The 27,686-nt window shown below is 45.2% G+C and overlaps 3 protein-coding genes across 4 annotated transcripts; all 3 read left to right on the top strand.

Annotated features, from left to right (window-relative positions):
* Nucleotides 1-181: 181 nt before the first annotated feature.
* LOC124674934 (putative disease resistance protein RGA3) lies at nt 182-5,818 on the top strand. 2 transcript variants are annotated; one of them, XM_047210987.1, is made up of 2 exons: nt 182-644; nt 3,313-5,818. In XM_047210987.1, the coding sequence occupies exons 1-2, from the start codon at nt 286-288 to the stop codon at nt 5,798-5,800; spliced, it is 2,847 nt and encodes a 948-aa protein (XP_047066943.1). In that variant the 5' UTR covers nt 182-285; the 3' UTR covers nt 5,801-5,818. The 2 variants fall into 2 exon arrangements, with proteins under 2 accessions (XP_047066943.1, XP_047066942.1); XM_047210986.1 differs by having other exon boundaries at nt 182-647; nt 3,316-5,818.
* Nucleotides 5,819-5,896: 78 nt separating this feature from the next.
* LOC124674935 (disease resistance protein RGA2-like) lies at nt 5,897-8,277 on the top strand. The gene is made up of 2 exons (XM_047210988.1): nt 5,897-6,795; nt 8,105-8,277. The coding sequence occupies exons 1-2, from the start codon at nt 5,897-5,899 to the stop codon at nt 8,127-8,129; spliced, it is 924 nt and encodes a 307-aa protein (XP_047066944.1). The 3' UTR covers nt 8,130-8,277.
* Nucleotides 8,278-21,650: 13,373 nt separating this feature from the next.
* On the top strand, nt 21,651-25,812 carry LOC124673890 (histone deacetylase 6-like). The gene is made up of 6 exons (XM_047209938.1): nt 21,651-22,193; nt 23,374-23,814; nt 23,929-24,071; nt 24,897-24,987; nt 25,074-25,208; nt 25,494-25,812. Exons 1-6 carry the CDS (start codon nt 21,651-21,653, stop codon nt 25,515-25,517), a joined length of 1,377 nt encoding a protein of 458 aa, XP_047065894.1. The 3' UTR covers nt 25,518-25,812.
* Nucleotides 25,813-27,686: the final 1,874 nt, after the last annotated feature.

The raw sequence follows: 27,686 nt of genomic DNA, 5'->3' as shown, positions 1-27,686 counted from the left end.
CATCAGTGTAGTAGGCATTTCATGGTCCCGAGCCATCACGTGTAGATCTTGGTGCTGATTTTCCACAAATAATGCAGAAGGGGATAATTTCATCTTGGACGCGTCTTCCTCAGTGGGGCCATCAACGACTTGATAACACAAGTGCTGCTCAGTGGACAAGAGTGCTTCTTTAGCACCGCTGTTCCTTAGCTATTGCTTTGCCGGCTGCCATTACAAGAGCACTGATACAACTGTGTACTTCGATACCTTTGTTTGATAACTTGCTTGCTCACCTTGTCTCCAACCATGGCCTTGGCTTTCGCTGGTAAAGCTGTGGCTGTCTCAGCTATCTCTGCGATTGTCCGCAAGTCTTTTGAATACCTGGAGAAGTATACAAAAGCAGAGGGGATGAAGTCGGTGAAGGAGAAGCTGGAGAGGACTCTCCCACAGGTGCAAGTAGTCTTTGATGCCATTGATATGGAGCGGGTGAGGGACCAAAGCGAAGCGCTTGATGCATGGCTTTGGCAGCTCAGGGATGCTGTCGAGGAGGCCGAGGATGTTCTTGATGAAGTGGAGTACTACAAGCTTGAGAGAAAGGTGAAAACTCGAGGTAATAAGGCTAGCAGTTCTCTGTACAAGTGTAAGTGGATGTTTATCCAACAGTTCAATCTATACCTAATAATAAAGGAGCTAAGGTTTCTGCCAAAAAGTTTCGTCAACGCTTTTTTTCTGGACCGTTTTACCCTCCCACCAAAACACATAATACATCAAGGTGCCACGTACCGTTTGGTTTTGTTCTTCTTTCGCGTTCAGGCAAGCCCGATGCGGCCGCGGCCGCCGCAGACCAGGGAACAATCTTGGGCTTCAATTTGCGTGTTAGATCTGGGCTTTAAGATTAGCAAGGGTGGTTTCCAGCCAAAGAACGTAGTTGTATTGATATTCTCTATTTTAATAGTCCCACATCGATCTCCTACAGCCTGTTCCTCCGGTTTATATACGCTCCAAAATTGCAATCATCAGCAAGCTATTAGATGAGCTGATGGAGAAGCGCAAGATTGCCTATACGGATGGATGGATCGGAACTGGAAGAAATTTGACGGATTGAGGAATACGAAAGATTGGCTCCTCCAATGGAGCCGAGGATGGTGGAGCAGGCAAAGATGCCATCCCACGAACACGGCGAGGAAGAAATCGGCGGTTCATGCGCGGCTAGGCCCGCCTCGCCCCCTACCAGCCATGGTGAGGAAAAGAGACAAAGCCACAGTTTCTCCTGGGTCTGCTCGCTGCCGCCCCGGTCTCCCTGGCCTTCGGCGCCACGGCCAACTCTGACGGCGAGATGCGAACAGCACCTGAGCATAGGCGGGCGGTGGATCCGCACCAACGCGGAGACTGAATTTCGCTTTGGAGCACTCTTGGGCTTCGATTTCTCTGGCTGGGCAGGCATCCTGCTACTCCCCAATCATCATTGTCTGAACATGCTAGCGGTCTGAGATGCAGAACTCATCCGCTGATGGGAAACTGACGAGGATGAGGCCTACCAGTGGAGATGTGCTAAATCTAGGGAAATAGGGAGTAGTAGTGGATTTATTTTCCCCAATGACCATTGACCATAGCCTCCCGGAGCTATTGAGGGCAATGACTTGACAGACTTTAAATTTACTCAATGCGGTGGAAGATTGGATAAGTGGAAGATTTACTTTTTCAAAAAATAAGTTTTTTGGGCTGCTCTTAATTATACATTTTTTCGTGAGCGACAAACTTTTCTTTAATTCAACCATTTACTCATTTTGTCTAAATTTTCAATCGTAGATTGCTGTCTGAACTCATGTTGGCAAAGGAGGAGGTAAGACCGCCAGAGCGGATGGAGGATCGGAGAAATTCGTTCGTCCGTGTACTGGTGGTGTTAAGCCGATGTGAATCTGTTGGCTGCCGGATCGTTGTTCTTGACTTCTTGAGGCTGGAGCACGAAGCCCCCAGATTGCCGACATACTCAGACACCACCACCACTTAGCTAGCTACAACTGCACAATTCCATCAGGCTAGCAATCTGACAGAAATTGAAGAAGCATTTTTTGCCCTTCTTCTGCTAAGCATTCAGTGCCGTTCAAGACAACTACAACAAACTTCCCAAGGATTTGTGCTGTTACATTGAGATGTTGTGTACAACGATCATCCAAGAAATTCAGAAACATGATATAGCTTTCAGTGTTTGAATTGATCCAAGTTCTGCACTCTTTCATAAACTGGGATAGTATAGTGATGGTTTATGGTCAGATTAATTTCTTTAGGGCAAGGTAGACGAGGACTGTAACAATGTTTCCTGGCTTGAGCTGCTGGCCTATGTCTCTCCAAATGGGGAATTCCCCATATCTAGAAACGCATGAAGACGGTAGTCACAGCTTTATCTCCTTGGTCCTTTTTTGCACAAAGATCACTGCTTTCAGATTGCATTTTTTGCAGAGCTTTGCAAGCAGTGACAAAATCAGAAAAGTAAAAAACGGTATGAGCCCTGCTAAAAAGACTTGTGCGTTACCAAAGCTAGGACGTACGGTAGGATTTATGTGAAAACTATGGGGCTGTAGAAATCTCATAATCTATTTTATCACATCTCAATTAAACCAGAATATAGACGGTAAGAAAGAAATTCTAGGTTGCGGCAGAGTTTGCTACCGGTTCTGGTACAATGAGAATCACACGGTCTTATCTTTTCTAGATCTAAAGGGTTTGTTGTGTCGTCGGACAGTTCGTGTTAGACAGCCTGAGCCGACTCTACAAACTCCTTCATTGCCGCCTGCTGCGCATCCCTTCCATCAGAACGGGTACGAGAGAGAGAAACATAGAGAGTGGGGTGTGTGGAGGGCTGACCACCGCGGATCCTTGATGGAAGGTATGCTCAACCCTCGAGGCCGTCGTTGCCACTCCACGAGCTATGCAAGCGCTGCCACCGACTCCGTCTTTGTTGATATCATTGTTGGTTCGAGACCGCCTTAGGAAGTTATCCCTATTTTCTCTTGTTCTTGGGATGATTCAGGTTTGAATGGTATGATTTGGGGTATTTTTATCGCACCCATCCTACTCCGGCTTCCGCCCTGCTTCCGTTTTCTCTTTCGTTGAGCGGCAAAAGCCTGACACAAAGGCAAAGATATATCTTTTTTTAGGCAATTCTATTGACCAGGGGGAAGTACTAATTTAAGGATGGCCCACACCATCATTAGTAGTATGCGGTATTACGAGTCAGTGCGGCGAAGGGCTTGCAATATAATCTTATTAGGTATGGTTCGCTGCTACGTATATGAACTTGTTTCTCCCGATGCAACGCATGGGCACTTTTGCTAGTACTATGCTTAAGGTTGGTACTTTTAAGAGAATGGTAGATGCGATGAGGAAACTTGCTGAGGTTGCTGCTACTGTGGAGCGTTTCGTACTACTCGTGGATCGTTTTGATCCATCGAGTTTGAGGCACATATGTCATCAGGAAATCGGTAATCCCCGGGAGACTAGTTCCTTCTTGGTTGATGAAAAAATACTTGGCCGTGACACCGAGAGGGATCAGGTTATTGAATGGTTGGTCAAGCAAGGAAGCGATGATATTCAAAATCGTGATGGTTGCAATGTCTCCACTTACGCTATAGTGGGCATAGGAGGCATGGGCAAGACGACACTAGCACAAGCAGTCTACAATGACCATAGAGTGAAGCAATGTTTTGATCATATTATGTGGGTGTGTGTCTCCAGTGATTTTGATGTTCATGGTCTGGCAAGAAAGATCGCACAAGAAATGACTGGACGAGGTACTGATATCACTTGTCTAAATACACTTCAAGAGATCATCAGGAGGAAACTGAGCTTGAAGAAATTTTTGCTTGTATTTGATGATGTATGGAATGATGAGAGAAGAAGTGACTGGGAGAAGTTAGTCGCCCCTCTAAAATTTGGCCAAAAGGGTAGTAAAATCTTATTGACAACTCGAATGCAATCAGTTGTAAACATTTTTGAAAGAGTAGTAGGAGAACGAACCAAGTCTCTGATATTGGGGGGTCTAGATGATAATGATCTTTTGGCACTTCTGAACAAACATGCATTTTTTGGAGTAAATCCTGATGATCATGTGAACTTGCAAGATATTGGAAAGAAAATCATTAAAAAGTTGAGTGGGAGCCCATTAGCTGCAAAGGTATTGGGTGGTCTATTGAACAACTCTATGGATAGTATATACTGGAACCGAATGTTAAAAGAAAATATCTCTACTATTGAGCATGGTAACGAAGGTGTCATGAAGATTCTAAGATTAAGTTATCATCATCTTCCCCCACATCTACAGGCTTGCTTCAGATACTGCAGCATGTTCGAAGAAGATTATGAGTTCACGAAAGACTATCTGGTCAAATTATGGATGGGCTCAGGACTAATCCAGCTATCTGTAGATGAAGATCATACGTTAGAGGATGTGGGAGAGCATTATCTGGGCATACTTGCAAGGAAGTCTTTCTTTGAGATACATTCAGGAGATACCAGCAAAATGAGTAACCTTGGTGAGTTTTCTCATGAATGCTATGTGATACATGATTTATTGCATGAGCTAGGGCGTACCATGTCCAAAACAGAATGTATCAATATTTCCAGCTGTTATTATGGTAGTATTCCAAGAACAGTTCGCCATGCAATAATTACAGTGGAAAATCGTAGAGTGTTCACAGATTTCTCTGCACTAAACAAGCTGCGGACCCTTCTTATATCATTTGATGAAACAATAAAGAAAAGGGATCAGTGGGTTGCACTGCAAAAAGTGCTAAAAGTAGCAACAAAATTACGGGTTTTGGGAGTAAACAGATCCTCACTTTTAAAGCTGCCTGATGCATTTGGTAATTTAATGCACCTTCGTTATTTGCATCATCGGGGGCCACTAAAGAAAGTGGCAAGATATTCATTCTGGTGTCCTTGCTCTATATACAAGTTATATCATCTCCAGATGTTACGGGTGTATAGATGTTTGTTAGTATCCTGGAGACTGGGAAATTTGGTTAGTCTGAGATATCCAGACTTTTCTGGTCAAATAATTGGAGATCCAACTTTTATTGGACACTTAACTTCCCTTCAACACTTGCATTTCGATGTCCCACATCGCTATGGTTTCCTGGCACGTGAGCTTGAGCACCTAAAAGGTCTCCGTCATTTATATGCCAGTGGGCTTGAAAATGTCAATGCACGAGAAGCTACTTTGGCTAAGCTGGGTGAAAAGGAAAATCTCATTATGCTGTCACTCACTTGGCAGAGTAGCCAACTTGAAGCAGATAGGGAGGAACGAGTACTCAATAGCCTTCAACCTCACACAAATCTTGCCAAGCTGAAGATTGAAGGATATAGTGGTATGAAATCTCCGTATTGGATGGAAAATCCCATGCTCACCAACTTGACATATATTTCGCTCGCATGTTGTAACAACTGGCAACACCTTCCACCTCTAGGCAGGCTACCTTCACTCAAATATCTCTACTTAAGAGACATGAATGCAGTGAGAAGAATAGAAGAATCCTTTTATGGCTGTGAGGTTACTTTTGCCTTCCCATCTCTTAAGTTGCTCTCAATTGTTAGGTTTCCATTGCTAGAGGAGTGGGTTGAAGTGGAGGGTATGATTATGTTTCGGCGGCTCGAGCAACTCTGCATTAGTCAATGCAGTGTATTGAGAAATATTCCAGCATTGCCATCTACTCTCGCTTATCTAGAAATAATTGATGTTGGTTTGTCTACTCTTCCTGCAACTTACCATTCTTGTGAAACAACAGTAAGTCAAAAGCCACTATGTTCCAGGCTGAAGATCTGAAGGTGTCCAAACCTAGTCACACTGGGCCAAGAGTACTGTTTCTTTTGTCTGGAGGAATTAGACATTCAGTATTGTGAAAATCTGTTGCATCTGCCAATGGATCAATTGCAGGCACTCTCACTTCTTAAAAGTTTGAAAGTGGCGGGTTGCCCAAACCTGATGGCCCCACAGGCAGATATCAGTTTGCCATCGTCTATCAGAGAGTTTTATGTTGATTCATGTGGTGCTTATGAGACTTATCTCCTCACTTCTTTGTGCAGCCTCACTTCTCTTACTACTCTGTATTTATATAATTGTGCAATGACAGCCCTTCCTTCGGCAGATATTTTTAGGAGTCTCACCACAGTGCAGCATTTGTCAATTGTGGACTGTGACGAGCTTGCTGCTTTAGACGGGATAGAAGAACTGACGTCCCTTAGAGAGTTAGAGGTCTATGGATGTGCCAAACTTCTTGGCGTCCCGTCTATGCAAATGTTTCAAGCTTCTGATCCCAGTCAAACTGCTACTGTATATCCTTCACACCTTGGAAAACTTGAGAAACTAGGAATCAGCAATCCATTTCTCTTGCAGTTGGAACCATTGAGAAGAATCAACTCAGTTGGGTATTTGAATATTGAGAACAGTTCTAGATGTTTACCTGAGGAGTGGTTGATGCAAAACTGTAACCATCTTAAACGCCTGGGAGTGCATGATGCTTCGTGTCTGGAGTTTCTACCATCAATCATGGCAAGGCTCACCTCCCTCGAAACACTGGAATTTAAAAGAGCTATACTGATCCAGTCACTTCCAGAGCTGCCTGCCTCCTTACGGGTTTTACAATTCTGCGGTTGTCACCCTGTACTGAAGCAACGATGCAGGAAGAGAAGAGGCCATGACTGGCATAAGATTGCGCACATCGGCCTGATGTGCGGATTTTTGAACAGGATTCTCCATTACCATATACCTGGAATTCCTACTATCTTCTTCCTTGATTCGTGTAAAACTCTGTCCTATATGTAAGTCTTCCCCTCCTTTTCTCTGTTATATGTAGTATTCATTAGGGCTATGTTGATATGTTTATTCACTTAGCACCATACGCCATGGAGCGAAGGCGTTCTGACTATATTTTTTTTTTTACTTTACGTTCTGAGTACATTTTTTTTTTTGACATTGGAAATCACATTTCCATTAACCAGAAAGCACAGTCTGATCGCTGGCTACAAAACTCCTAGCGAAACTTGGAACATCGCCCGGCCATGCAGCTTGGGGTAGATGAACCAACTTCGCTCCAAACGACGCAAGAGCGTTCGCTACTTTATTACAAGCCCTTGGGCCAAATTTAAAAGAGACAGAATTAAACTTTGAACTAGAAAGAGTTTTAATCTCCTTAAACAGTACTCCATTGGAAGCCCGATCATAGCCATTTCCATTAAGAGCTTGCACTAGACAGAGTGCATCAGATTCTACTTCGACTTCGTCTGCTCCCAGGTCACCAGCCGCCTTCAAAGCATTCAGACAAGCTACAGCTTCAGTTTGTAGAGCATTTGTAGCATGCTCCATTCTCCCAGCAGCAGATATAATCACTTCCCCTAGTGTGTTTCTAATAACATAACCCCATCCACCAGAATGGTTCAGAGCAAAAAAACTTCCATCAGTGTTTATTTTCAGAGTTTCCCCTTGAGGAGGCTGCCACTTCTCTTGGACTGAATTCCTCTTTTTTGCTCACTAAATAAAAATTGCTCATACTCCATAGCACATCTTCCAGCTTGTGTCACGACTTCATCTGTATTTAGCTTTCCATCTCCCGCATTCACTTTATTTCTATGTTTCCACCACTGCCATAACAGAGAAACCGTTCTGATTTTCTTCGCCGGATCCATATGGAGAATGACATTCAGCATCTCCTTTGGACCATTTAAGTCCAGAAGCTTAGTTCTCACATCTTCCAAATTCATTCCCAGCCACACTTTCTTAGCTCCTTTACACCTGAGAAACACATGAGCCCCATCCTCATTCAACCGGCCACACACTTTGCATAGGGTATCAATTTCAATGCCTCTCCTTTTCTTGGGCGTGTATTTATCCCTAGCCAGAACAGTGAGAATGTTACTTTATTGTTTAGAATATCCTATTGTGTTCTATAACTTTTTGTCCCCACTAGTGCACCGTGTGTTCTGATAGTATGTGATTCTTCGTCCTAGATGTACATTGTGACGATTAGTCAACTAACAATAGCTGAATATCTTCATGAAAGTTGATAATATTTCTTTTTCCTATCCATTTACAATTTTTGCTCTAAGCGTTGCACACATTTGCTGCTTCCAGGTATCGGGTGTTCACACTAACGTGAATGTGATCCCTTGGCCTTTCTGGGAGCCAAGATCACCTCCGGCGACACGCAGGTACTCTGGGCAGCCACGTTCGGCACCGCGACGACCTGCCCGTTGGAGCACGGCGTCGACCGGACTCCGATGACGACACCCCGCTCCACAAGGGTACGCACGGGGCAACTCGCGCGCTGGCCTTCCGCCGTTCCTCGTGTTTGCGTCGCCGGCGTGCACATTTATTTTGTGGCTGCCAAATCGACGCTTCCGTGCAAGGATGACAAATAGGAGTGTACGTGGGCAGCGGCAATGCCAACGGCAACGGAGGAATGACAGAGGAGGCCCGGACCCCCGAGCGGCGTCAGACGAGCAGCTGCTGCCGGAGGAAGCTCCGCCGTCGCCCAGCAGACTATCCGAGGAGCACCAGGGTGCCAAGGCTCATCTTGTCTACAACTCCATCGAGCTCGGAGACCAGCAGAGGGAGGGCGACTCCATCGAGCTCGGAGACCACCAGAGGGAAGGGGAGGAAAAAATGAGACAAATTAGTGTTGTATTTATTAGTACTACTTACATATGTGAGCAACCAATCCAAGCTACATTGAAAGTAGCAAGAAAAACCACTTCGTTTTCACTGTTGTTGTTGACTAAAAGTTAGAATGTAGAGTATTTTAGAATAAATTTTAAACCTAGAATGTATAGTATTTCAGAACGAGAGAGTAATTGATAATTGTGGTTCAACGGAAATTTGCAAGAGAACCCCATATGTGAGTCTACCTTGACCGTTCATGTCAATGGAATTTTACTAGTGTTCTTGTTACTCCCTAGGATCCATAATTATTACGCCAAATTTTAGTTCAAATTACCTTCAATTTAAAGTAAACAACCAACACTTATTATGGATTAGTGGGAGTACAACGTACTATTCCTACCGTTGGTTTTTTGATAAATGATGATATGTTGTCTTAGTGGGTTCTCAAACCCTAGGCCCAATTATAACGGATTTTTGCACCTCCTCCCCTCATTGTACAGTGCTCCTATACACCGACCATAGCGCCGCGATATGGGCGCGCCGTCGTACTCGTGATGCTATGTACTTTCCCTTTCGCTCCTATACACCGACCATAGCGCCGTGATATGGGTGCGCCGCCGTACTCGTGACGCTATGTACTTTCCCTTTTTTTATTTTAGTTATTAAGAGTTTTTCTTTTTATCCTTTTTTATTTTCCATTTTTTACTTTTCCAAAATTATTATTAAAATACTAGTTATTTATTTTATTTTATTTTATGTTATGTTATTTGTTTTGTTTAAAAATAATTATTATTTAAAAACATCAACATTTGTTTTCAAAAGTATGAACCTTGTCTGAGACACGTACACGATCACTTTTCGGAAGCCATGGATACCTTTTAAACCCTTGTGATTTTTTTTTAACTCATTCGAGTCCGTGAATGTATGTTTGAACCCCGTTATTTTTTCAAACCCGTGAACATTCAAAACCCTCATGAACATTTCCTTGAATTGGTAAAACTTTTTGTATCTAAAAAGAATATTTTCTTTTGAACCACTTGATTTTTTTTTGAACATACTCACTCCATCTGCAAAAAACTGTACTTCTAAAGATGTACAAATAGTCCAATCATCCTTACTTACTCATGAACATTTCGACATGCTTTTCCTGGTCACATTTACATGCTTTTAACTATGCGTGTTTGGTTCTTCGCGAAGTAATTTCTCGCATCTAGGAAGAAGAATTTTTTTGTTTGGTTGCCCACGCGAAAAAAATTCCTTGCATCGCACGCATCTTAAAGCAACCTAGAGCTTGTATGAGGAGGCACACTCGATTCGGCCGCTCTAGCGAGCAAAACTATTCTCGCGCCTGCTGGAAATTTTTTGCGCCGAGCTCGTGCGAGGGAGGGATGGCGGGAGCTCGCATGCATGCATCCGCGAGAATCTCGCGGGAAGAATATGGTCACCTCCCGTCGAATCGCGTCGGCTATTTACACCACTCCACCTTACCGCCAAAACCCGCGCCACCATTTCCCTCGTTCGAGCTCTTAGTCCAGGAAAGTTTCTTAACCGATGAGCAGGTAAGCGAGGCCATGTTCTCCGGCTGGTGGAGCTTCACCGCCGTGGGTCATCTTTGGCCACTTTGCCGACATGTTGCTTTCCTCGTTCAAGAGTTAGTTCGTTGTGAGTAATAATGAATCTTACAAACGGTAGCTGAGATCTATTAGGCTTGGTTGCTTAGATCTGCTAGTATAGATTTGTTAGCTTAGATCTGATGGCCTTATATATAGTTGATTTAATTAGCAAGTCTAGTTTCATTATATAGCTTGGGGAAGAGGTAGAACAATATTTTGAACATGTGTTGGATGCGTCGTCTGATCTTATTTATTGTGCAGTCCATGTATAAACGCAATGGTTGGTACGAGAATGGTGTTCTATAATGTTTAATTCTGCTCCTTATACCAGTTTTGCGTTTATGCATGTCATCATGCAATGAAGGGCAGCTAGCAAGCTTCACAATCTCCCATTGTTCTTATTCACATAGCTCTCTAGAATGGTAGAAGATGATTGGTTAACATTGTTTTTGTACCACGACACTTCAATTTCTGATGTAGGACAAGGATAAATCGCGATATATGTCGATGCCTGATAGGTACCGCTCAATTCAGAAGAACAACATCATGACATGGATAACTTCTCTATCCAGCTTCATCCTAAAAAGTATGTGTAAGTTCATAAAAAATGCGGTCCCAATGAATAAGGGATTTAGACTAAAGGAACTTAACCCTATTGCAGAGGCCGTTCTCAAGTTTTGTGGGCGTGAAGTTGGCCCCTTGATGATCTACAACCATCCGATGATTGGAGAGCAAGGTGGGTTCATGTCCACAAGCTCAAAAGATTGAGGATGTGCGCTACATGATAGAGGATGATGTCTACTTTGCCCACATTAAGTTGGACAATGTAGCACTTCTTTCGGTTCATTCACTAGGTCGTAAACTAGCACGTGAACAAGAACTAACTAACTAATCTATTGATTTCAATTAGCCCCGAGAGCATGATGAGTCGGTTTACTTCCTTCCTGAGAAAGTATTACCTTGGAGGAGCCTCGGCATGGGGTGCTTGTTGTGGTGTTGATGAACACCATGATGATGATGTATATTTTGGGAGTAGATATGTTTGATGAAAAGTGATTCCAAGCGTGTATATTTTACGAGATGGGATGTACTAGCCCCTCTTGTCGACGTCGTGGAAATCGGGGTTTCCACGGCGCCAGACGAAGGGGTGGAGGCCGGACCTGGAGACCGGGGAAGCTAAGTAGAAGACGGGCGGCGAAGAAGCCCGAGAAGACCAGCTGCACGCTTGCCGAGGCCATGTCTATCATGAACTCCTTTGTGAGCCGCACCACGGACAGGTGCATCCCGGGAGGCGCTACTGCTGCGTACAAAGGATAACAACCCGACGAAAATGGTGGAGTAGGGCTTCGTCTGTCATAGCTGAGATGTAGGAAGTGGGACGACAACACCCCTTGGCTGTCGGACGATGCGCTCCCGGGAGCTGGGGACAAACTCTCCCCAAGAAGCACTGCTCGACTCTTGGTGTAGTCTTCCTGGAAGATCTTTTACTGATCGGGGAGGACAACACACTCCGCCAGTCATAGCCTAGTGGTGGGCGAGAGGACGGATTGATGGCGTTTATCAAGGGCTGTCGCGCTGCCCCGACCGCAAGCCGGTTCTACCAAGCGCGCTACCGTTGGTTCTTCCACCACGTGTTCGCCATGCACGCCTCACCTGTAGAGTCCCCTTGAGATATTAAAGGAGGATCCGACGCTCTATATAAGGTTAGGCTTGGGGGAAGGAGGAGAAAAAAGCTGTAAAAGAGGAGAAGGAAGGGGGCGTCTTAGGGCATCTCCAACCGGGCGACCCATCCCGCGCCCGCGCGTACGGATGGGTCGAGGCGGATAAAATCCCGGCCCAACGCGGGGAAGCACCGTAAAAACGGACGGCCGCGGCGTCCGGAACGACGCAAACCCGGCCCAAATCTGGGCTAGGTTTGCGTGGCCGCGGATGGCACGCGGAGTCCGCTCGCGTCCGGGCGCTTGTCGCCTCGGCTCCCTTGGGACCACCTATCGGTGACCCGGAAGCCTATTAAATGGGCACTGGAGGGGATCTGGCCCTCCACTCCAATCCCCACTCCACTCCCGTAGCGAAACCGCCGCCATGGCCCCGAAGCGAGTCTTCGCTCCTGGAGCCAACGACGACGAGGCGAGCAGCAGCCGGCGTCCGCCGCCGGCGCTGCGAGCCGGCGGGAACCGCGGCGGCGCGGCATTGCCGCAACCGCCGCCGCTGCTGCTCGAGCCCAAGCCCGAGTCATCGTCGGAGGACCCCGACTACCGCGCCGCGCTGCTCATCTCGGCGGCAGAGGAGGACGAGAAATGGCCGCACCTCCAGGCGGCCATTCGAACCTCCCAGATGGAGGAAGCGGCCCGGCAGGCGGTGGAGGAAGCCGAGGCCTAGGAGCTGTGCGCCTAGGCCCGCCAGGCGCGACGGGAGGAGGAGGAAGCGGCGCGGCGGGAGGAGGCCAGGCACCGCGCGGAGGAGCAGCGGCGGCAGGAGTCTAGGCGCCGCGCGGAGGAGGAGCGGCGCCAGAAGGCCAGGCGCCGCGCCTGGCAGGAGAGGGAGCAGCGCCTCAGGGAGGAGGCGCTGCTCCGTGCGCCGCCGCTACCTCGGGTGGCTCCGGACCCCCACTCGGCCTGGGAGGAGGCCCTGTGGTCTCCGTGGCCGGAGTCCCCGGCGCGGTCGAGCCACAACAGTGCCTCGCCACCCGGGGACGTCGTCGACGCCGACGACGCCCACACGGCCTAGGCGGCGCACCGGCGGCCACCGCGGCGACCAAACCCTAGCTTAGGGTTTTTAAATTTAAAGCCCATATAGGGCTTCTTTTGTTAGTTATTTGCCCAAAATAGGGGTATGTACAAATTTTGCCCAAAATAGGGCATATGTTTAATCAAATATAATTTAAATTTTCATTTTCATTTTGTTTTTGTTTTTTTTTTCGATTTTGCGGTGCGTCCGCGCGTTGGGCGCAGCGTGCGACCCAAACGGACGGCCCAGCGCGTCCGTTTGGGTCGCCCGGTAGGAGATGCCCTTAGATCCTTGATACGTCTCCAACGTATCGATAATTTCTTATGTTCCATGCTACTTTATTGATGATACCTACATGTTTTATGCACATTATATGTCATATTTATGCATTTTCTGGAACTAACCTATTAACAAGATGCCGAAGTGCCGGTTCCGTTTTCTCGCTGTTTTTGGTTTAGAAATCCTAGTAACGAAATATTCTCGGAATTGGACGAAATCAACGCCCAGGTTCCTATTTTGCCCGGAAGCATCCAGAACACCCGAGAGCCGCCAGAGGGGGGCCCTGGTGGGCCCAGATGACATGGTGGCGCGGCCCAGGCCCTGGCCGCGCCACCCTATGGTGTCGTCGCCTCGTTGACCCTCCTGCGCCGCCTCTTCGCCTATTTAAAGCCCCTGCATCGAAAACCCTTACGGAGAAAGCCACGATACGAGAAAAGTTCCAGAGCCGCCGCCATCGCGAAGCCAAGATCTGGGGGACAGGAGTCTCTGTTCCGGCACCCTGCCGGAGCGGGGAAGTGCCCCCGGAAGGCTTCTCCATCGACACCGCTGCCATCTCCACCGCCATCTTCATCACCGCTGCTGCTCCCATGAGGAGGGAGTAGTTCTCCATCGAGGCTCGGGGCTGTACCGGTAGCTATGTGGTTCATCTCTCTCCTATGTACTTCAATACAATAATCTCATGAGCTGCCATACATGATTGAGATTCATATGATGATGCTTGTAATCTAGATGTCATTATGCTAGTCAAGTGAGTTTTACTTATGTGATCTCCGGAGACTCCTTGTCCCACGTGTGTAAAGGTGACGAGTGTGTGCACCGTGTGGGTCTCTTAGGCTATATTTCACGAAGTACTTATTCACTCGTTGAAGAGCGTAGTGAAGTGCTTATTTATATCTCTTGATGATTGCAATGTGTTTGTATCACAATTTATCTATGTGCTACTCTAGTGATGTGTTATTAAAGTAGTTTTATTCCTCCTGCATGTGTGCAAAGGTGACAGTGCGTGCACCGTGTTAGTACTTGGTTTATGCTATGATCATGATCTCTTGTAGATTGCGAAGTTAACTATTGCTATGATAATATTGATGTGATCTATTCCTCCTACATATGCATGAAGGTGACAGTGTGCATGCTATGCTAGTACTTGGTTTAGTCGTTTTGATCTATCTTACATTTAAGGTTACTTAAACATGAGCATTATTGTGGAGCTTGTTAACTCCGGCATTGAGGGTTCGTGTAATCCTACGCAATGTGTTCATCATCCAACAAAAGTGTAGAGTATGCATTTATCTATTCTGTTATGTGATCAATGTTGAGAGTGTCCACTAGTGAAAGTGTAATCCCTAGGCCTTGTTCCTAAATACTACTGCGTTACTACTGCTTGTTTACTGTTTTACTGTGTTACTACTGCTGCAATACTACCACCATCAACTACACGCCAGCAAGCTATTTTCTGGCACAGTTGCTACTGCTCATATATATTCATACCACCTGTATTTCACTATCTCTTCGCCGAACTAGTGCACCTATTAGGTGTGTTGGGGACACAAGAGACTTCTTGCTTTGTGGTTGCAGGGTTGCATGAGAGGGATATCTTTGACCTCTTCCTCCCTGAGTTCGATAAACCTTGGGTGATCCACTTAAGGGAAAACTTGCTGCTGTTCTACAAACCTCCGCACTTGGAGGCCCAACACTGTCTACAGGAAAGGAGGGGGAACGTAGACATCAAGCACTTTTCTGGCGCCGTTGCCGGGGAGGAAAGGTAAAAGGTACTCACACTCCGGACCTCGGCTACTAAGCTATTTTCCGGCGCCGTTGTAAGTACTCGAAGCTATTTCCTTTAGACTCTGCAATTGCGACATTTGGTTTCTTGTTTACACTAGTTAGGCATAATGGAAAACAACAAAAATATGAGAGATCTTTATGAACTTTATCTTGAATTAGGACATGATGTGTTTGAAGAAAGAATTAAGAAACCCATGGAACTTTATATGCATGCTAATGGGAATGTTATTACTATGAATGCTTTGAACACCATTGTTGCTAATGCTATGGAAAATTCTAAGCTTGGGGAAGCTGGCTTTGATGAGCATGATATTTTTAGTCCCCCAAGCATTGAGGAGAAAATTTACTTTGATGATACTTTGCCTCCTATTTATGATGATTATAATGATAGTAGTCTTTTGTTACCACCTGTTATGGAGGATAAATTTGATTATGATTACAATATACCTCCTATATTTGATAGCTACTTTGTTGAATTTGCTCCCACTACAACTAATAAAATTGATTATGCTTATGTTGGGAGTAGTAATTATTTTATGCATGAGACTCATGATAAGAATGCTTTATGTGATAGTTATATTGTTGAGTTTGCTCATGATGCTACTGAAAGTTATTATGAGAGAGGAAAATATGGTTGTAAAAATTTTCATGTTACTAAAACACCTCTCTATGTGCTGAAATTTTTGAAGCTACACTTGTTTTATCTTCCTATGCTTGTTACTTTGCTCTTCATGAACTTGTTTATTTACAAGATTCCTATGCATAGGAAGCATGTTAGACTTAAATGTGTTTTGAATTTGCCTCTTGATGCTCTCTTTTGCTTCAAATACTATTTCTTGCGAGTGCATCATTAAAACTGCTGAGCCCATCTTAATGGCTATAAAGAAAGAACTTCTTGGGAGATAACCCATGTGTTTATTTTACTACAGCAATTTTTGTTTTGTTGAGTCTTGGAAGTTGGTTACTACTGTAGCAACCTCTCCTTATCATGTTTTTGTGCCAAGTAAAGTTTCTATGTCAAAGTTGATGTTATATTTGGGATCGCTGCGCAGAAACAGCATTGCTGTCTGTCACGAATCTGGGCACAGTTCTCTGTAGAAAATTCGAAAAATCTGCCAATTTACGAGCGTGATCCTCAGATATGTACGCAACTTTCATTAGTTTTGAGTTTTTCCATTTGAGCAAGTCTGGTGCCATCTTTAAATTCGTCTTTACGGACTGTTCTGTTTTTGACAGATTCTGCCTTTTATTTCGCATTGCCGCTTTTGTTAAGTTGAATGAGTTTCTTTGTTCCATTAACTTTCAGAAGCTTTGTGCAATGTCCAGAAGTGTTAAGAATGATTGTGTCACCTCTGAACATGTGAATTTTGATTATGCACTAACCCTCTAATGAGTTTGCTTGAAGTTTGTTGTGAAGGAAGTTTTCAAGGGTCAATAGAAGAGGGTGATATAATGTGATCGAGAAGAGTGAAAGGTCTAAGCTTGGGGATGCCCCGGTGGTTCATCCCTGCATATTTTAAGAAGACTCAAGCATCTAAGCTTGGGGATGCCCAAGGCATCCCCTTCTTCATCGACAACTTATCGGGTTTCTTCTAGTGAAACTATATTTTTATTCGGTCACATCTTATGTACTTTACTTGGAGCGTCCGTGTGCTTTTATTTTTGTTTTTGTTTTGTTATTTTAGTTCTCTGAATAAGTTCATCCTTGTGTGGGAGAGAGACACGCTCCGCTGGTTCGTATTAACACATGTGTTCTTAGCTCATAATATTCATGGCGAAGTTTCTTCTTCGTTAAATTGTTATATGGTTGGAATTGGAAAATGCTACATGTAGTAATTGGTAAAATGTCTTGGATAATGTGATACTTGGCAATTGTTGTGCTCATGTTTAAGCTCTTGCATCATATACTTTGCACCAATTAATGAAGAAATACATAGAGCCTGCTAAAATTTGGTTTGCATAATTGGTCTCTCTAAGGTCTAGATAATATCTAGTATTGAGTTTTGAACAACAAGGAAGACGATGTAAAGTCTTATAATGCTTACAATATGTTTATATGTGAGTCTTGCTGCACCATTTCATACTTGAGTTTGCTTCAAATAACCTTGCTAGCCTAAACCTTGTATCGAGAGGGAATACTTCTCATGCATCCAAATACTTGAGCCAATATTCATGCCATTTGTGTCCACCATACCTACCTACTACATGGTATTTCTCCGCCATTCCAAAGTAAATTGCTTGAGTGCTATCTTTAAACAATTCAAAAGTTATTACCTCTTATTTGTGTCAATGTTTTATAGCTCATGAGGAAGTATGTGGTGTTTTATCTTTCAATCTTGTCATTTACTTCGACGGACTTTCACAATGGACTAGTGGCTTCATCCGCTTATCCAATAATTTTGCAAAAAGAGCTGGCAATGAGGTTCCCAGCCTCAATTAATTAACTTGCATTAATAATTCTCTTCACATGTTTTGCTCTGATTCATCGATAAGCAACTTAATTTTGCAAATAGACACTCCTCCATGGTATGTGAATGATGGAAGGCACCCGAGGATTCGGTTAGCCATGGCTTGTGTAAGCAAAAGGTTGGGAGGAGTGTCATCCATAAATAAAGAAAAACTAAACTAAAGTACATGTGTAAACAAAAGAGAAGAGGGATGATCTACCTTGCTTGGTAGAGATAACGTCCTTCATGGGAGCCGCTCTTGAAAGTCTGGTTGATGAGGTGGTTAGAGTGCCCACTACCATTCGTTGACAACAACAAACACCTCTCAAAACTTTACTTTTATGCTCTCTATATGTTTTCAAAATAAAAGCTCTAGCACAAATACAGCAATCGATGCTTTCCTCTTTGAAGGACCATTCTTTTACTTTTATTGTTGAGTCAGTTTACCTATCTCTTCCACCTTAAGAAGCAAACACTTGTGTGAATTGTGCATTGATTCCTACATACTTGCATATTGCACTTGTTATATTACTTTATGTTGACAATATCCATGAGATATACATGTTATAAGTTGAAAGCAACCGCTGAAACTTAATCTTCCTTTGTGTTGTTTCAACACCTTTACTTTGAATTATTGCTTTATGAGTTAACTTTTATGCAAGACTTATTGATGCCTGTCTTGAAAGTGCTATTCATGAAAAGTCATTGCTTTATGATTCAGTTGTTTACTCATGTCATTACCATTGTTTTGATCGCTGCATTCATCTCATATGCTTACAATAGTATGATCAAGGTTATGATGGCATGTCACTTAAGAAATTATCTTTGTTATCGTTTTACCTGCTCGGGACGAGCGAGAACTAAGCTTGGGGATGCTGATACGTCTCCAACGTATCGATAATTTCTTATGTTCCATGCTACTTTATTGATGATACCTACATGTTTTATGCACATTATATGTCATATTTATGCATTTTCTGGAACTAACCTATTAACAAGATGCCGAAGTGCCAGTTCTCGTTTTCTGCTGTTTTTGGTTTCAGAAATCCTAGTAACGAAATATTCTCGGAATCGGACGAAATCAACGCCCGGGTTCCTATTTTGCCCGGAAGCATCCGGAACACCCGAGAGCCGCGCAGGGGGGCCCCGGTGGGCCCAGATGACATGGTGGCGCGGCCCGGGCCTCGGCCGCGCCACCCTATGGTGTCGTCGCCTCGTTGACCCTCCTGCGCCGCCTCTTCGCCTATTTAAAGCCCCTGCATCGAAAACCCTTACGGAGAAAGCCACGATACGAGAAAAGTTCCAGCAGCCGCCGCCATCGCGAAGCCAAGATCTGGGGGACAGGAGTCTCTGTTCCGGCACCCTGCCGGAGCGGGGAAGTGCCCCGGAAGGCTTCTCCATCGACACCGCTGCCATCTCCACCGCCATCTTCATCACCGCTGCTCGCTCCCATGAGGAGGGAGTAGTTCTCCATCGAGGCTCGGGGCTGTACCGGTAGCTATGTGGTTCATCTCTCTCCTATGTACTTCAATACAATAATCTCATGAGCTGCCATACATGATTGAGATTCATATGATGATGCTTGTAATCTAGATGTCATTATGCTAGTCAAGTGAGTTTTACTTATGTGATCTCCGGAGACTCCTTGTCCCACGTGTGTAAAGGTGACGAGTGTGTGCACCGTGTGGGTCTCTTAGGCTATATTTCACGAAGTACTTATTCACTCGTTGAAGAGCGTAGTGAAGTGCTTATTTATATCTCTTGATGATTGCAATGTGTTTGTATCACAATTTATCTATGTGCTACTCTAGTGATGTGTTATTAAAGTAGTTTTATTCCTCCCGCATGTGTGCAAAGGTGACAAGTGCGTGCACCGTGTTAGTACTTGGTTTATGCTATGATCATGATCTCTTGTAGATTGCGAAGTTAACTATTGCTATGATAATATTGATGTGATCTATTCCTCCTACATATGCATGAAGGTGACAAGTGTGCATGCTATGCTAGTACTTGGTTTAGTCGTTTTGATCTATCTTACATTTAAGGTTACTTAAACATGAGCATTATTGTGGAGCTTGTTAACTCCGGCATTGAGGGTTCGTGTAATCCTACGCAATGTGTTCATCATCCAACAAAAGTGTAGAGTATGCATTTATCTATTCCGTTATGTGATCAATGTTGAGAGTGTCCACTAGTGAAAGTGTAATCCCTAGGCCTTGTTCCTAAATACTACTGCGTTACTACTCGCTTGTTTACTCGTTTCTACTGTGTTACTACCGCTGCAATACTACCACCATCAACTACACGCCAGCAAGCTATTTTCTCGGCACAGTTGCTACTGCTCATATATATTCATACCACCCGTATTTCACTATCTCTTCGCCGAACTAGTGCACCTATTAGGTGTGTTGGGGACACAAGAGACTTCTTGCTTTGTGGTTGCAGGGTTGCATGAGAGGGATATCTTTGACCTCTTCCTCCCTGAGTTCGATAAACCTTGGGTGATCCACTTAAGGGAAAACTTGCTGCTGTTCTACAAACCTCTGCACTTGGAGGCCCAACACTGTCTACAGGAAAGGAGGGGGAACGTAGACATCAATCCTCTGTACATTGCTCGAGCTAAGGAGATCAGACATGCATGACCCAGGGATTTCACATGTTGCGCCCTGAACTTGGGTAAAAATCCTATGTTTGTGTGCTGTGCTTGATCCATCCAGGTGGCAGCGCCTAGCTCCCATCTACCGAACAATGCTATAACTATGTTAGTCCCGCTGAATATGTGTTATATATTAACCGTCGCCTAAATTGATGTTGCGTAAAACACCTTGTAGGCAATGTTTCTTTGCTAGGTAAGCTCACCACATGGGATACGAGGTTACGTGTCAGGAAAACGGCTCGTAACCAAATGACGGTCGATTAGACGAAACACAAATGGTGGCCAACCAATAAGCTGTGACTTTTCTTTTGCTATGATGCCTGAAAAAAAAGAATTGATGGCAACCGAACAAGATGCACAACGTTGAATTAAAGGTTTCATTTACACACATTTTTCATAGAGCCAAGTTCCCCAGATGCACAAAAAGATTGTGTGGAATCAAACACTCCCTAAGTTGCCAGGGTACAATCTGTGGAGCCGATAACATTTTTTCCTCGATAAAAGGCCAGCCGTCTAGGGCCTGCTTATTTTTGGCTTCTAGAAGGCCTTCTCTAGAAGCTACCATCTCTCAGGTTTTTTAAGAAGCCTATCTCTCAAATTCGTGTAAACTTCTAAAATAGTATTGGTAGACTAATTAAAAACTTTAAACAAGTTCAGGAGATGGGATTTTGGGAGAAGCTGAGGGGGTGGGGGTGGGTGGGTAGCTTATGGGTGAAGCCATCTTAGAAGCCAAGAAGAAGTTCCACTAGATCGCGTAGCGCCGCCACGCTAGATGGTGGGTGGCTTGTGGGCCGACCCACCATTATCGACGACATCAAGAGGAAGAATACGTGCATCGGACGAAGACCTCGCTGCCGATGGAGCTGGCGCGGTTGTCTGTGGTGCCCTAATGGAGGTGAGGCCATGACCTCGCTGACCGCAGCATCACCGACGAAGCCGAGGCAAAAAAAACTTAGGGTTTAGGGTGGGTGGGGTGCGGGTGGGTCTTGCTGGCGATCGAACTTAGGGTTAGGGTGGGGGATCGCCGACGCCGAAGAAGAAGGGGTGGCGGCAGGGGTTAGAGGGATGGTCGGGGACAACGAAGGACCGTTAGAGGCAGAGATTTGAGGAGGGCGGGGCGCCAAGGCGACGCGGGTGGCGGTCACATGCTGTTGCGGCCGAAAGAAGCGACATGGGGACCACCCGAGAGAGGAGATAGTGCGATCCATCGTCCCGTTGTCGACCAAGAAGAAGGAAGAAAAAGAGGGGAAGAAAAGGAAGGGATGCAGGGTAGGCCGTGGCCCACGATGCGGCGGCCCGTGGGGTAGAGGAACCCCCGGTCCAAAAGTGAAAGCTGAACTGACGGCGAAAGGAAAACTGGGCCAAGGCCCAGAATCCCAGATGCCACAGGGGTTGCGCGGCCGGAAGCCGCAAGGTGTGTACATAGGTTTTCGGCTCGCTGTAGCCCCCTCTGTTCCCATTCTCAGGTCTAAACCCCCAAAGGAAAAAAGAGAGAAAAAAAATCCCCCGAAATGGCGGCTTCCGGCGAGGGAGCGTCGCTGCCGTCTCCGGCGGGTGGCGACGACGGCCGCCGCCGTCGCGTGAGCTACTTCTACGAGCCCACGATTGGCGACTACTACTACGGGCAGGGCCACCCGATGAAGCCGCACCGCATCCGCATGGCGCACTCGCTAGTCGTCCACTACGGCCTGCACCGCCTACTCGAGCTCTCCCGCCCCTTCCCCGCCTCCAAAGCCGACATCGGCCGCTTCCACTCCGAGGATTACGTCTCCTTCCTCGCCTCCGCCACCGGCAACCCCAACATCCTCGCCCCCAGCACCGTCAAGCGCTTCAACGTCGGGGAGGACTGCCCCGTCTTCGACGGCCTCTTCCCCTTCTGCCAGGCCTCCGCCGGCGGCAGCATCGGCGCCGCCGTCAAGCTCAACCGTGGCGACGCCGACATCACCGTCAACTGGGCCGGCGGCCTCCACCACGCCAAGAAGAGCGAGGCATCTGGGTTCTGCTATGTCAACGACATCGTCCTCGCCATCCTCGAGCTTTTGAAGTTCCACAGGGTACATTTTCTTCTTATTCTCGTGATGAGGCGAATTATTAGCCGTATGTATGTGCCTTCACAATTGATATGCTTGGAGGAGATGGACTACGAATTTATTAGGGTTTAGATTCAGATGCATATGCAATGTATATGATTGTTTGGGGGAATTGGGGTCGGGATTATGCTTTGGTGCCTGATTGTAGGGTGTGAATGTTAGAGGGACAAAATAAATCTGTTGATTTTTCGTGTGTGCTTCCGATTGACAGTATATTTACTACTGTCAAATGAATGATTAGGGACTAGGGTGCCTGTGTGTAACGGTGTATGGCTTTGAAATCATCAGGAATGGGAGATGCAAAGCTATGCATCCGTCTTCCTTGCAGTTTCCCAAAGTAGCCATACCAAAATATTGGCTGCCTATCAAATTTTGGTCATTGTATGATTTGTTGCCAAAAATTTGGTTGCCAATGGGTGTCTACCCTTTTCTCACATATTCTTGCCAAATAGGGCCATATGAGGTTGGGAGATTCTTTGGCCAAAAGACGCAAGCCAACATTTGGTAGGGCTAGTCTAGGCATCAACCAAACACACCCCTTGTTCCAGTGTTCAATTGGCTAGCACAACCTTTTCTTACTGTGAATTAATGTTTTTAGATTGATTTAGTAGGTGCATATATGCGTGAAATATTGTATGTTTCTGGTGGCAAGATCTATCTGTTACTCATCTTCGTCATCAGACAAATGTCTTGGTACACGATGAGGATTTATGAATTTAGACTCTTGGAATCAGCTGTTAGCTACTTATGGAGCTTTGATGCAAATTGCTCCACCACTGTATTGTATTTGTCCAGTTTGCTGCATCACTGTACTATATCTTTCCATTTTGCTGACTGATATCTACCTTACTACTTGTATCTGTCTTGAAAATGCTGCCTGGTGAAATATTTGACCCTTTTACTTTTATTAACTATAAACAGTTAGTTTTTCTCATGTTCAAAAAAGCAGAATGCATGTATCCTCAAGCATTATCATGCATATTTACTGTCAAGTTGGAGGATTTGTTACTATGCCAGCATTTTCCTTAGGCTTTCGAAAGCACAACTGCACAGCTGTGATGCTATCAAATAGGGTTTCCACTACATTAGAGTTCTATGATGATTATCTAATTTCTTATGGCTAACATTTTTTGTTCTGTTCCAGCGTGTGCTATACGTAGACATTGATGTCCACCACGGAGATGGTGTGGAGGAGGCCTTCTTCACTACGAACCGAGTCATGACTGTTTCTTTCCACAAGTATGGGGACTTCTTTCCTGGAACAGGACATATAACTGATATTGGAGCAGGTGAAGGGAAACATTATGCTGTAAATGTCCCCCTGTGTGATGGCATTGATGATGCCACCTTCCGTGATTTGTTCCAATGCATCATTAAGAGAGTAATGGAGGTTTATCAGCCAGAGGTAGTTGTTCTCCAATGTGGCGCTGACTCTTTGGCTGGAGATAGGTTAGGTTGCTTCAATCTGTCTGTAAAAGGCCATGCAGACTGCCTTCGTTTCCTTAGGTCATTCAATGTTCCTATGATGCTTTTGGGGGGTGGAGGTTACACCATCAGAAATGTTGCTCGCTGCTGGTGCTATGAGGTTTCTCTCTCTCTCTCTCTCTCTCTCTCTCTCTCTCTCTCTCTCTCTCTCTCTCTCTCTCTCTCTCTTATGTTGCCAGCAGAACTGATTGATTTTTTATTTTTTGTAATGCAGACTGCAGTTGCTGTTGGCGTCGAACCTGATAACAAGTTGCCTTATAATGACTACTATGAGTACTTTGGCCCTGACTATAATCTTCACATTGAACCAAGAACTGTGGAAGATCTGAATAAGAAAAATGACTTGGAGAATATAAAGTAAGCGAACTGTTTCTGTTAATGTGTTATCACATTCTTTGGCTGGTGTTATTTGTATGAATATACGATTATGCTTATTCAGATATGTATGGAATATTTTATAGATAGGCAGGAGAGCCATTTAAATACTGCGTCCGTTCCAAATTAATTGATGCAGCTTTGGTCAGATTTGGTCTAGATACACATGTATCTAGACGCGTTTTAGTGTTTAGGTTTACTCATTTTGATGCGTGACCTAATTTGGAACGGAGGGAGTAGGAAAAATATATGATTAGAGTTAGAAATAACATCCACATCCTCTGGAATTTGGATTATTACTTAGGGTCAAGTAAGTCCTATACAAGGGATAACATATGTATCAATTATTAGTTGAACCGTAAGAATTTAATCAATCCTGTGTCTCCCTTATTCGTCCTGTCTAACCTATGTTGTACTCCGATCCCTACACCGTGCTATCCGTTCATCCTCATGATGGTAGTTACCCAGTTTGTTCCATCAGGCTACCACTATTTTCAGTATTCCGTGTGCTCTTCTTCTAAAAATTGTTCAGCCGCACACTCAATTCACCTTTGCTATCAAATGGTTGAGTTCTCAGATTTTTGAATATTTTTCTTTCTTCCATGTACAATTTGGTATCTTTTTTTCCCCTTTGTTTGTTCCTGTATTCTTGCAATTCTGATTCTGAATCTTGTACAATTGATAACCAGATTTCAGCATCTTGCACTTCTTGGATTACATTAGCTCACTGCTTGTTGTGCACGTTTAATAGATGTAGAGGATAACCCTTCTACATGGCACTGTTAATTATTATATTGGGATCTGCAGGAACATGATATTGGAGCATCTATCAAAATTAGAACATGTTCCAAGTGTTCAATTCCATGACAGACCATCAGATCCTGAAGGCCCAGAAGAGGTTCTTCTCTTTCCATTGTTATTTCCAGCTTTTGATTCACTTTCTTGCTTTGTCATACGTGTGCATTTGGTAATCTCATTATGCAGATGGAGGAGGATATGGACAAGAGACCAGCTCAGCGCAGCAGATTATGGAGCGGAGGAGCTTATGATTCTGACACAGAAGATCCCGAGAGCATGAAAAGCAAGACTAACGAGTTAACTGCCAAATCTATCGTGAAGGTTTGCCCTTCTGCTCCTAAGCATTTATGCCATTCATCTTGCCTACGATATATCTAGGTTTTCTGAATTTCTAGGTGATACTATCTATACTAGCAGCGACTCTTGTCTTTCAATGATGTGAAAACTCTCAACTATTTCGAGTACCAATTTCCAACTTGATGAAAAGTGTGAGCTTCATGAATATGGATTGTCCAATATGTAGCTTTTACCTTGGCAAATTTACATGTCTGATTAGTGTTCTCTCCAGAAAATTATGGTGTCTAATGTTCAATGATGTTGGTGCAGGATGAATCGAATGATGATTTGTAGAATGGCCCCTGAGTTACTGTTTCTCTGAACCCCTGGTTTTCTACATGCATGCTGATTGCTGAAGAGCGGGGAAGTGTTTGAAGATGTACTGATATGTCTGAGCCCCCCTGACCATTTTGTAAAACAGCGAATGTTTTGGGTACTCCAACATTTTCGCGTCTATCCTCGAATGTGCGGTTCAGGAGAATTGCTTATGCTGGAAATGTTTCTGCGTTCGTGTGGATTTTGATTCCCCCAACTTGTTGAATCTGTACTCTGCTCGGGGATAGCTTAACTCTTCTTTTTTCTTGGCCAAGCATGCCTGATGCCGTGTTATGCTGGAATCATGTGCCTGGGAGAAAGACGGAACACACAAAATCCGCATCCTAGTGTCAAACACGAAATTTCCTAGGCTTACTGCGCAAATCAAGTTGAAGCATTGTAGATATTTAGTCGAGGTCTTAGAGCATCTCCACTAGAACCCTTATATCCATGCCTCCCTAAAAATTGGCACTCAGCAAAACTCACCTCCTCACATTTTCAAGCTGCCTGGCAGTTTCAGCCCTGCTTAGAGCGTCTCTAACAAAGCCTGTAAATCATGCTGAAACCGTATTTAAATCACGCTAGAACTGTATTTTTCCGGCCGATTTACGAGTTCAGGTCGAAAATGGCGCATAACAGAGGCTGGACTCGCTGCTCGGCCTAAAAAACTTCAAACTCGACCTTCTCACCGCTCCTCCAGCGCCACCGTCCGTACAACCGCTGATTCCTGGCTGCTTTGCTAAAATTATGCGACCACGGCTAAGCTCGCGGCTGCAAGCGGAGCGTGTGGCGGGCGGACACGGCAGGCCATGGCGCGACGCGGTGGCTGGCAGGAGCGCGACACGGTGGCAGGCGAGCATGCGCGGGGCAAAAGCAACATGCGTGCGGGCAACTAGTCAATCACGGCCACGTCCGGCCGCATCAATCCGGCCGCCCGAACCTTTGGCTTCTCGCGCTCGGCTCTTCTCTGTGCGCGACCGTCCTCGCCTGACCTCCAATCTCACGGCTGCGGCTAGGGGCGCGGGTGGCGGCCGCGCGGGGAGACGTACCTAGACGGCGACGCAGACAGTTCTTGTGAAGAAAATGATAACTTTCCGAATATTTCGTTTTTCAAATTTAGTTTACGGGATCTGTTCTGCGCCAGCCGTTTTGCGACCCGTAAACACGTTTTTGGAAGACTGAATTCGAGTTTTTCGGTTTGCACTTTTACAGGCTGGTAGACATGCTCTTACCCTCATTGGCGTTGGCCTATGCGGTCGATGTCTTTCGGTTGTGGCCCTCCCCTTGCGACCGATGTTACACACCCGTGCCACCCCTCATTCGACCTTAATCTGGCTGGAGAGGAGTTCCCGGGGAGGCGAGGATGGATCTGTTATCGCCATTAGAGTCACCTAGAGATTGGCCAGGCATCTTCCATGGCCATGCCTCCCCACCGCAACCGCTCGTCCACTTGAGACCCTACAACTACCCATCCTCCCGCTGCGCCTCCTCTGCCGCTACCTTGTCCACTGTTTTCTCGATCCGTCCCGACGTTGCCTGGCCTTCCCCTGAGCTCGCCCTGGTCTTGTGAGACACGAACAAGATAACAAGCTCCTCAATGCCGTCGGGAACAACACCTCTGAATCCGACGACCTACAGTTTTCTAGGGTTGCTTGATTGGGCCTTTTTTTTGTTGCAAAAACTTGCAGATTTTATTTGGTTTGTGAAATATCTGGGAATTTACGTATGGATTTGGTATGACGGGTCTGAAAGGCGAGCTTAGATATTGCCGGGAAGGAAAATGGTCATACTATTTGAACTTGACAACCGATGAAAATAAGAAAGCCAATAAGAAATGAGGAAGGTTAAAGAGAAGCTAGAGAAGAACATGGTGCAAAAAGAGCGATGAAGGAAGCAATGGAGACCATTAAGGAAGAAAAGAAGAGAACTGAAAAAAATTATACAAACCGAGTTGCATTTCGCCGATATTGACATATCGTCCATGAGCACAAGGGGGCCTAGCCAGTAGACAAGGGAGAAGCTAAAACTAAGTGTCAACGGGGTCATCTATGTATCGCTAAGTTTTTTTTCATGAAAACGTAAAAAGAAGCATTACATGTCTCGATGCATTGACAGAAAAGAGGGTTTATGCACAAGTTCAAGATTGGA

The sequence above is a fragment of the Lolium rigidum genome, chromosome 7 (genome assembly GCF_022539505.1).
Source record: "Lolium rigidum isolate FL_2022 chromosome 7, APGP_CSIRO_Lrig_0.1, whole genome shotgun sequence".
NCBI lineage: Eukaryota > Viridiplantae > Streptophyta > Magnoliopsida > Poales > Poaceae > Lolium > Lolium rigidum.
This window is presented reverse-complemented; position numbering and strand designations above follow the sequence as displayed.